At 53.3% G+C, this 11,369-nt stretch overlaps 1 protein-coding gene across 1 annotated transcript; it reads right to left on the bottom strand.

The window, feature by feature from the left end:
- Window positions 1–7,798: 7,798 nt before the first annotated feature.
- LOC122546071 (solute carrier family 35 member G3-like) lies at window positions 7,799–10,329 on the bottom strand. The gene is made up of 2 exons (XM_043684907.2): window positions 10,245–10,329; window positions 7,799–9,592 (listed from the first exon to the last, which is right to left on the bottom strand). Exon 2 carries the CDS (start codon window positions 9,557–9,559, stop codon window positions 8,501–8,503), a length of 1,059 nt encoding a protein of 352 aa, XP_043540842.2. The 5' UTR covers window positions 9,560–9,592; window positions 10,245–10,329; the 3' UTR covers window positions 7,799–8,500.
- Window positions 10,330–11,369: the final 1,040 nt, after the last annotated feature.

Genomic DNA, 11,369 nt, shown 5'->3' with positions numbered 1-11,369 from the left:
CTGTGCCACCGTGCCACCCATGTCTAACAATTTGGGAATCACAGGCAACTCCGCAAAAAAAAATCAACCGACAGAGAGATGGTGTTAGTTTCCAAAGTCCGGAGTTGTTGTAATCTGGGAATGTGCCGCCTGAGAATGGGATATTGGGATATTTACAGGGCAGTCAGAGCAGGGAAAATGGGATAGCTCCTCTGAAAGAGCTAGTATTGTCATGATGGGTCAAATGGAACTCAGGTATGAGATGTGGGCATCGCTTGTTCAGGCCAACATGGATCGCCTGTCCCTAATTGCCCAGGGGGCATTTAGTCAGCTATGGGTCTGGAGACCATGGATGGGGCAAGACTGGGTGAGGAAGGTAGATTTCTGATCTGAAAGGACATTGGTGAACGCAGGTGGGATTTTACACCGATCAGCAGTGATTTCATTGTTAGATTATTAATTCCAGATTTCTTTTTGAACTTGAATTCAAATTCCACCATTTGCCCTAGCGGGATTTGAACCTTAAAACAAAACCAGGAATTGCTGGAAAAGCTCAACAGGTCAGGCAGCAGCCATGGAGAGAAATCAGAGTTAACGGTTCTAGTCCATCCTCAGAGCTGGAACCCAGAATGTGAACTCTGATTTCTCTCCTATAGATGCTGCCAGACCTGCTGAGCTTTTCCAGCAGTTTCTGGTTTTGTTTCTGATTTCCAGCATCTGCAGTTCCTTGGGTTTTTATTTGGGGTTTGAACCTTGGAGCATTAGCTGAGTTTCTGGATTAGTAACTGAGTGAAAATGCCATGGTTTCCCTTTGTGCTGTGACCGAGACCATCACCCAAAGATAGGTGCATGTACTGTCATAGTTGAAGGGTATATTGACAGTGGTTAGCACTGCTGCCTCACAGCACCAGGGACCCAGGTTCGATTCCACCCTCTGTGCGGAGTTTGCACGTTCTCCCCGTGTCTGCGTGGGTTTCCTCCGGGTGCTCCGGTTTCCTCCCACAGTCCAAAGCTGTGCAGGTCAGGGTGGATTAGGGAGGTAAAAACAATAACTGCAGATGCTGGAAACCAGATTCTGGATCAGTGGTGCTGGAAGAGCACAGCAGTTCAGGCAGCATCCGAGGAGCAGCGAAATCGACGTTTCGGGCAAAAGCCCTTCATCAAGAATAAAATCAGGAATAAAAGAGGTTAGGTGAATTGGCCACGCTAAATTGCCCCATATTGTTATGTAAACTAGTCAGAGGGAAATGGGTCTGGGTGGGTTACTCTTCGGAGGGTCGGTGTGGACTAGTTGGGCCAAAGGGCCCGTTTCCACACTGTAGGGAATCTAATCTAATACTCCATTTTTCTGTCATACCGACCAAAACCGCCTTGCTTATGGACTCTCCAACCCAGCTATCATCACCTCGATCACTTCCCCCAGCCTGTGCCTTCCTCCCTATCTCTGTCACCCCCTCCAGCCCCTACACCCCCTCCCTATCTCTGTAACCCCCTTCAGCCCCTACACCCCCCTCCCTATCTCTGTCACCCCCTCCAGCCACTACACACCCTCCCTATCTCTGTAACCCCCTCCAGCCACTACACCCCTCCCTATCTCTGTAACCCCCTCCAGCCCCTACACCCCCTCCCTATCTCTGTAACTCCCTCCAGCCCCTACATCCCCTCGCTATCTCTGTAACCCCCTTCAGCCCCTACACTCCCTCCCTATCTCTGTAACCCCCTCCAGCCCCTACACCCCCTCCCTATCTCTGTAACCCCCTCCGGCCCCTACACCCCCTCCCTATCTCTGTAACCCCCTCCAGCCCCTACACCCCCTCCCTATCTCTGTAACTTCCTCCAGCCCCTACACCCCCTCCCTATCTCTGTCACCCCCTCCAGCCCCTACACCCCCTCCCTATCTCCGTAACCCCCTCCAGCCCCTACACCCTCTCCCTATCTCTGTAACCCCCTCCAGCCCCTACACTCCCTCCCTATCTCTGTCACCCCCTCCAGCCCCTACACTCCCTCCCTATCTCTGTAACCCCCTCCAGCCCCTACACCCCCTCCCTATCTCTGTAACCCCCTCCGGCCCCTACACCCCCTCCCTATCTCTGTAACCCCCTCCAGCCCCTACACCCCCTCCCTATCTCTGTAACTCCCTCCAGCCCCTACACCCCCTCCCTATCTCTGTCACCCCCTCCAGCCCCTACACCCCCTCCCTATCTCCGTAACCCCCTCCAGCCCCTACACCCTCTCCCTATCTCTGTAACCCCCTCCAGCCCCTACACTCCCTCCCTATCTCTGTCACCCCCTCCAGCCCCTACACTCCCTCCCTATCTCTGTAACTCCCTCCAGCCCCTACACCCCCTCCCTATCTGTCACCCCCTCCAGCCCCTACACCCCCTCCCTATCTCTGTAACCCCCTCCAGCCCCTACACCCCCCCTCCCTATCTCTGTCAACCCCTCCAGCCCCTACACCCCCTCCCTATCTCTGTAACCCCCTCCAGCCCCTACACCTCCCCTCCCTATCTCTGTCACCCCCTCCAGCCCCTACACCCCCTCCCTATCTCTGTAACCCCCTCCAGCCCCTACACCCCCTCCCAATCTCTGTAACCCCCTCCAGTCCCTACACCCCTCCCTATCTCTGTAACTCCCTCCAGCCCCGACACCCCTCCCTATCTCTGTCACCCCCTCCAGCCCCTACACCCCCCCTCCCTATCTCTGTCACCCCCTCCAGCCCCTACACCCACTCCCTATCTCTGTCACCCCCTCCAGCCCCTACACCCCCTCCCTATCTCTGTAACCCCCTCCAGCCCCTACACCCCCTCCCTATCTCTGTAACCCCCTCCAGCCCCTACACCCCCTCCCTATCTCTGTAACCCCCTCCAGCCCCTACACCCCCTCCCTATCTCTGTCACCCCCTCCAGCCCCTACACCCCCCCTCCCTATCTCTGTCACCCCCTCCAGCCCCTACACCCCCTCCCTATCTCTGTAACCCCCTCCAGCCCCTACACCCCCTCCCTATCTCTGTCACCCCCTCCAGCCCCTACACCCCCCCTCCCTATCTCTGTCACCCCCTCCAGCCCCTACACCCCCTCCCTATCTCCGTAACCCCCTCCAGCCCCTACATCCCCTCCCTATCTCTGTAACTCCCTCCAGCCCCTACACCCCCCCTCCCTATCTCTGTAACCCCCTCCAGCCCCTACACCCCATCCCTATCTCTGTCACCCCCTCCAGCCCCTACACCCTCTCCCTATCTCTGTAACCCCCTCCAATTCCAGCCCCTTGACCATCCCCCGATTCCCATCCACCATGGGGGGTTGTGCCTCCAGCTGCCTGAGCCCTGAGCTCTGGAACTCTCTCCCTGAACCCCTCCCTGTCGGGGAGTGTAAAATGAGGGCATAGGTTTAAGGTGAGAGGGGAGAGACAGAAAAGGGTTTGGGGGCAATGTTTTCACACTGGGTTCTGATTGTCTGGCATGGACTGTCAGAGGTCATGGTGGAAGTGAGCACAATTTTGTCGTTTAAGAAATATTTAGACGGGTCCCTGGAAGGGTTAGGTCTGGAGGGATATTGACCAAACACAAGCAAAAGGGGCTAGTTTAAGTTGTGAAAAGTGGGCAGCAGGGATACGTGGGGCCGAAGGGCCTGTTTCCACACTGTAATCCTCTGAAACCCTGTGAAACCTCCAGAATGACAGAGAAATAATTCCCGCTGGCTGTTCTGGGGAGGGTCAAGAGGAAGAGTCTAAAAATGATCAGGCAGCCCTTCTCAGGAGTGGACCGAGACAAGGGTTCTCCAGGGATTGTGGGTTGGACACTACTTCTGCAAATATAATTGGCGTTGGATCAATTTATTTCGCTTTCCCCATCAGGAGGGGTTGAGGGGAAACGGGGGTATAAGGGCAGCTGTGGGGGAGGGCTCTTTGCTTTGAGGGAGGCGATGACTTTGGGGTGGGGTGGGGGGGGGGGGCGCGGGGTATTATTACCAGATAGCCAATCCAGAGAGAGCCCAGGTGATGTACTGGGCAGCCAGGTTCAAATCCCTCCTACAGCAGGTGGGGGGATCGAATGAAACACTGAGAAGTTAGCACCTAATGACAACTAGGGCAGCTGTTAGGAAATATACCATTGGGGCTCACCACCAACCCCGCCCCCCCCAATTCTGTCTGCCCAAAATAGTGATGGAAAAGGATAGACCAGATCGAAAAGTTGAAGTTCTAAATTGGAGAAAGGCCAATTTTGACGGTATTAGGCAAGAACTTTCAAAAGCTGATTGGAGGCAGATGTTTGCAGGTAAAGGGACGGCTGGAAAATGGGAAGCCTTCAGAAATGAGATAACAAGAATCCAGAGAAAGTATATTCCTGTCAGGGTGAAAGGGAAGGCTGGTAGGTATGGGGAAGGCTGGATGACTAAAGAAATTGAGGGTTCGGTTAAGAAAAAGTAAAAAAGCATATGTCAGGTCTCGACAGGATAGATCGAGTGAATCCTTAAGAAGAGTATAAAGGCAGTAGGAGTATACTTAAGAGGGAAATCAGGAGGGCAAAAAGGGGACATGAGATAGCTTTGGCAAATAGAATTAAGGAGAATCCAAAGGTTTTTACAAATATATTAAGGACAAAAGGGTAACTAGGGTGAGAATAGGGCCCCTCAAAGATCAGCAAGGCGGCCTTTGTGTGGAGCCACAGAAAATAGGGGAGATACTAAATGAGTATTTTGCATCAGTATTTACTATGGAAAAGGATATGGAAGATATAGACTGGAGGGAAATAGATGGTGACATCTTGCAAAATGTCCATATTACAGAGGAGAAAGTGCTGGATGTCTTAAAATGCATAAAAGTGGATAAATCCCCAGGACCCTACAACTCTGTGGGAAGCTAGGGAAGTGATTGCTGGGCCTCTTGCTGAGATATTTGTATCATCGATAGTCACAGGTGAGGTGCCAGAAGACTGGAGGTTGGCAAACGTGGTGCCATTGTTTAAGAAGGGTGGTAAAGACAAGCCAGGGAACTATAGACCAGTGAGCCTGACCTCGGTGGTGGGAAGGTGTTGGAGGGAATCCTGAGGGACAGGATGTATATGTATTTGGAAAGGCAAGGACTGATTCGGGATAGTCAACGTGGCTTTGTGCGTGGGAAATCATGTCCACAATCTTGATTGAGTTTTTTGAAGAAGTAACAAAGAAGATTGATGAGGGCAGAGCAGTGGACGTGATCTATATGGACTTCAGTAAGGCATTTGACAAGGTTCCCCATGGGAGACTGATTAGCAAGGTTAGGTCTCATGGAATACAGGGAGAACTAGCCATTTGGATACAGAACTGGCTCAAAGGTAGAAGACAGAGGGTGGTGGTGGAGGGTTGTTTTTCAGACTGGAGGCCTGTGACCAGTGGAGTGCCACAAGGATCGGTGCTGGGTCCTCTACTTTTGTCATTTACATAAATGATTTGGATGTGAGCATAAGAGGTACAGTTAGTGAGTTTGCAGATGACACCAAAATTGGAGGTGTAGTGGACAGCGAAGAGGGTTACCTCAGATTACAACAGGATCTGGACCAGATGGGCCAATGAGCTGAGAAGTGGCAGATGGAGTTTAATTCAGATAAATGTGAGGTGCAGCGTTTTGGGAAAGCAAATCTTAGCAGGACTTATACACTTAATGGTAAGGTCCTGGGGAGTGTTGCTGAACAAAGAGACCTTGGAGGGCAGGTTCATAGCTCCTTGAAAGTGGAGTTGCAGGTAGATAGGATAGTGAAGAAGGCGTTTGGTATGCTTTCCTTTATTGGTCAGAGTATTGAATACAGGAGTTGGGAGGTCATGTTGCGTCTGTACAGGACATTGGTTAGGCCACTGTTGGAATATTGTGTGCAATTCTGGTCTCCTTCCTATCGGAAAGATGTTGTGAAACTTGAAAGGGTTCAGAAAAGATTTACAAGGATGTTGCCAGGGTTGGAGGATCTGAGCTATAGGGAGAGGCTGAACAGGCTGGGGCTGTTTTCCCTGGAGTGTTGCAGGCTGAGGGGTGACCTTATAGAGGTTTACAAAATTATGAGGGGCATGGATAGGATAAATAGACAGAGTCTTTTCCCTGGGGTCGGGGAGTCCAGAACTAGAGGGCATAGGTTTAGGGTGAGAGGGGAAAGATATAAAAGAGACCTAAGGGGCAACTTTTTCACACAGAGGGTGGTACGTGTATGGAATGAGCTGCCAGAGGAAGTGATGGAGGCTGGTACAATTGCAATATTTAAGATGCATTTGGATGGGTATATGAATAGGAAGGGTTTGGAGGGATATGGGCCGGGTGCTGGCAGGTGGGACTAGATTGGGTTGGGATATCTGGTCGGCATGGACGGGTTGGGCCGAAGGGTCTGTTTCCATGCTGTAGGACTCTACACGTGACTCCAGCCCCGATGGGGTTGACCCTTGACTGCTCTTTGGACAATGAGTGTGGGCCCACATCTTGTGGGTGAATATATCTTTATTTAATTCCCTCACGAGAGAAGGGTGTTGCTGCTAAGGCCAGCTTTTATACAACAAAGAACAACACAGCACAGGAACGGGCCCTTCAGCTGTGCAAATCTGCATCTCTTTATTGCCTGTTCCTAATTACCCAGAAGGCAGCTCAGAGTCAACCACATTGCTGTAGGTCTGGAGTCACATATAATCCCTACAGTGTGGGACCAGGCCATTTGGCCCATTGAGTTCATACCAATCCTCCGAAGAGCATCCTACCTGGTCCCACCCGACAATACTATCCCTAAAACCCTGCATTTCCCATGGATAACCCACCTAGTCTACACATCCCTGGGCACTATGAGACAATTTATCACGGTCAACCCACCCTAACCTGCACATCCCTGGGCACGATGGGACAATTTCCCATGGCCAATCCACCCTAACCTGCACATCCCTGGACACTATGGGACAATTTCCCACGGCTAATCCACCCTAACCTGCACATCCCGGGACACTATGGGACAATTTCCCATGGCCAATCCACCTTAATCTGCACATCCCGGGACACTATGGGACACTTTCCCATGGCCAATCCACCCTAACCTGCACATCCCGGGACACTATGGGACAATTTCCCACGGCCAATCCACCCTAACCTGCACATCCCGGGACACTATGGGACAATTTCCTATGGTCAATCCACCCTAACCTGCACATCCCGGGACACTATGGGACAATTTCCCACGGCCAATCCACCCTAACCTGCACATCCCGGGACACTATGGGACAATTTCCCATGGCCAATCCACCTTAATCTGCACATCCCGGGACACTATGGGACACTTTCCCATGGCCAATCCACCCTAACCTGCACATCCCGGGACACTATGGGACAATTTCCCACGGCCAATCCACCCTAATCTGCACATCCCGGGACACTATGGGACACTTTCCCATGGCCAATCCACCTTAATCTGCACATCCCGGGACACTATGGGACACTTTCCCATGGCCAATCCACCCTAACCTGCACATCCCGGGACACTATGGGACACTTTCCCATGGCCAATCCACCTTAATCTGCACATCCCGGGACACTATGGGACACTTTCCCATGGCCAATCCACCTTAATCTGCACATCCCGGGACACTATGGGACACTTTCCCATGGCCAATCCACCCTAACCTGCACATCCCGGGACACTATGGGACAATTTCCCACGGCCAATCCACCCTAATCTGCACATCCCGGGACACTATGGGACACTTTCCCATGGCCAATCCACCCTAACCTGCACATCCCTGGGCACTATGGGACAATTTCCCATGGCCAATCCACCCTAACCTGCACATCCCTGGGCACTATGGGACACTTTCCCATGGCCAACCCACCCTAACCTGCACATCCCTGGGCACTATGGGACAATTTCCCATGGCCAATCCACCCTAACCTGCACATCCCGGGACACTATGGGACAATTTCCCATGGCCAATCCACCCTAACCTGCACATCCCGGGACACTATGGGACAATTTCCCATGGCCAATCCACCCTAACCTGTACATCCATGGGCATTATGGGACACTTTCCCACGGCCAGTCCACCCTAACCTGCTCATTCCTGGACTGTGGGAGGAAACCGGAGCACCCGGAGGAAACCCACGCAGACACGGGGAGAATGTGCAAACTCCAAACCCTCAGTTGCCCAAGGCTGGAATTGAACCCAGGTCCCTGGCGCTGTGAGGCAGCGGTGCTAACCACTGAGCCACCCGACCAGCTTTGGATGGCAATGGTGAACCCAGTGGGGTTTTGCCCCAAGTACATGTTGTCATCTTAATTCCAGATTTTTAAATCAGATTCAAATTCCGCCGTCTGCCATGGTGGGATTTGAACCCGGGACATGAGCTGGGTCTCTGGATTAACAGTCTAGTGATGATACCATTGGGCTATCACCGCCCACTAAATAATCATTGACATTGAATGGCCCCAAGGGGCTGAACAGCCTCAGTGGGGTTCCCCACGTTCCCCTGTGAAGGGGCAAGTCATTCGAGTTGATTGCGGATGGTTAGAAAATGACAATGTTTAATGTTATTTATTCTCATTTGATTCCTTGTGATCTTGGGCCATGTTCTGGGCAGTGATGACAACGATGCTACAAATAATCACAGTGGCACCGCTCAGTCCAAACGGGCTGATGGGTTCATGGAGGACAAAGTATTGGATGGTCATGGTGACCACTACCTCAGAGTGCAGGAAGGCGCACACCAGTGCCGGGTGTGTCTTGGTGACGGCATAGTTGGCGCAGAAGAAGGAGACCAGAGCCAGCACGGTGATGCCCGTCACGCAGCACCAGGTGAGTGGTTCAACAGGGGCGATGGGTTTCTGGAGCAGCAGCATAAGTGGGGCACAGAGCAGGCTGCCCACCACACCGAAGGTGAAAGCGGCGGTCATCAGTTTGGACGGGTGGGTGAGGGTCCGGAAGATCATGAGCGCCATGGCCAGTGCCAAGCCGCCCAGCATGGCCAGGATGTAGCCGAAGATGTCAGAGAGGCGCGAGCTCCTGTCTAGCCTCAGCAGGTCGGGCACCACGATGAGGATGAGGCCCACCAAGCTGCCCAGCAGCCCAATCCAATCGTAGACGCTCAGGTGGTAACTGTCAATGACCAGGGCCATCAGGGCAGAGCAGAGGGTGGAGGTGCCCTTGCGAACGGTAGCGGCGTTCCCGGCTGGAATGACCATGAAGGAGCTGTAGGCGCAGGCGATGGACACGATGTTAATGATGGCATGGACGAAGGTGGACCTCCAGGCTTCACGGGGCCCGAAGAGCGACCCTCCCCTGAACTTGATGTAGAAGAACAGAGCCAGGTGGAGGATGCAGCGGAACAGCAGGATCTCCAGCGAGGGAATGTGTGAGGCTTCATAGGCGATCTTGGTGAAGGGTGCCACAAAGCCAGCTGGCAAACCGCCCCCAAAGAGGGCAACCAGGAGCCCCTTCACGCTGTCGGGCAGCTGCCATTTCCAACAGCCCATTCGCCCCTCCTCCTTGCCACCAGGCCCAGGCGCCTCCTGTTTCTCTCCTCCATCGACCGGCCCATCCCCTCCAGCTGCATTCCTCCGTCCCTCATTCTCGCCCGCAGTCAACTGCATCAGAGTGGGCAGCCCAAGACTGGCAGCTGACACCTGGGGATAGCAGAGAGAGAGAAAGGTCAGGGCGAATGGTCCTGCTTTGAACTTAGTCGGGGAACATCATCCTGGTCTCCAACCCCCCCCCCCCCCCACCTTGGCATTGCCCCATCAGGAGCACTGCGTGTAATTCCACTCTCTGTTCAGGGAATACTCCCCACTTGCCCCTGGATGGGGGAAGCTCCAACAATACTCAAGAAGCTCGACACCATCCAGGGACAAAGCAGCCCCCGCTTGATTGGCACCACACCCACAAACATCCCCTCCCTCCCTTACCCACCGACGCTCAGTAGCAGCAGTGTGTACCAGCTACAAGATGCACTGCAGAAACTCACCAAAGATCCTCAGTCAGCACCTTCCAAACCCACGGCCACTTCCATCCAGAAGGACAAGAGGCAGCAGGTACATGGGAACCCCACCCCCTGCACGTTCCCCTCCGAGCCCCTCACCATCCTGACTTGGGAATATATCGCCGTTCCCTCAGTGTGGCTGGGTCAGAATCCTGGGATTCCCTCCCTCAGGGACATTGTGGGTCTACCCTCCAGCACATGGACTGCAGCGGGTCAAGAAGGCAGCTCACCCCCCACCTTCTCAAGGGGGGCAACTAGGGATGGGGCAGGAGATGCTGGGCCCGGCCAGGAATACTCACGTCCCACAAACGAATGAAAATGGAGACTCTCTGGGGTTGGAACGTGCCGGGGGTTAGTGCTGTGTGAGAGGCATTTTCCCAAACATTCCCCGACTGTGAAAACAGCCAGGCTGAGGGTCTGCCCCATCTCTGGAACCCCCTCAGAAGGAAGGAGGCTGAATCATTAAATATTTTTAACTCCAGAGGTCGTCTTGATGACAGGCAGGGGGTTGGGGGTGGAAGGTTATTGGCCCACGTGCGGGAAGTGAGTTTAAAATCAAAAGAGAAACAGAAACTGCTGGAAAATCTGAGCATCTGTGAAGAGAAATCAGTTAATATTTCGGGTCCAGTGATCCTTTCCTCAGATCAGCTGCCATTTTGGTCAATATTTGGATGGGCAGAGTGGCCTCCCCTTGTCTGAATGGGAGCTGGCTGGGAGCGTTCCGACCTGGAATCTGGGAATGCTACAGATGGGAAAGCAAGAACCCCAGTGGAAAGCATTGAGTGAAGGCGATGGCCTAGTGGCATTATCGCTCGACTGTTAATCCAGAAACCCGGCTAATCTTCGAGGGGTTCAAATCCTGTCGTAGCAGATGATGGGATTTAAATTCAGTAATAATCTGGATGAGGATGAGTCCAATGCTGCTGGTCATGCGGCTCGCTAATGTCGTCCAGGGAAGGGAATCGCTGTCCTCACCTGGTCTGGCCTACATGTGACACCAGACCCACAGTCAATTTGGTTGACACTCAACTCCCCTGTGAAATGGCTGAGCAAGTCTCTCAGTACATGGGGATGGGCAATAAATGCTGGGCCACAAGGAAGTAAAAGACTGGGAACCGACAGTGGTGGGTGGGGAGTGTTCTGGGCTATCGCCGAGGGGTCAAAGGTTCCCCCCCCGCCCCCCTCGGGTTAAAGATTGGCGCAGTTCCTGTTTTGATGCTGCCATTGATCAGGGCCTCTTACACCAACAGAGAGAGACTCACCCACTGTGTGCGAGTCCCAGTGATGGATAAGGGAGGGAGGCAGTGAGCTCACAAGAAACCGAGAGGCTGCTGTGACCTCACAAACACAGGCCTCAGTGACACAGGCCCTAGTGGAGCAGCCAACTTGACGGAGGGAGATAGGAGGGAGGGGGACTGGAGGCC

Source organism: Chiloscyllium plagiosum, unplaced genomic scaffold, assembly GCF_037043375.1.
Source record: "Chiloscyllium plagiosum isolate Xiang-an unplaced genomic scaffold, Cpla_swu_hap1 HiC_scaffold_44, whole genome shotgun sequence".
NCBI classification, from domain to species: domain Eukaryota; kingdom Metazoa; phylum Chordata; class Chondrichthyes; order Orectolobiformes; family Hemiscylliidae; genus Chiloscyllium; species Chiloscyllium plagiosum.
The sequence above is the reverse complement of the archived record's forward strand: the minus strand, read 5'-3'. Positions and strand labels throughout refer to the sequence as shown.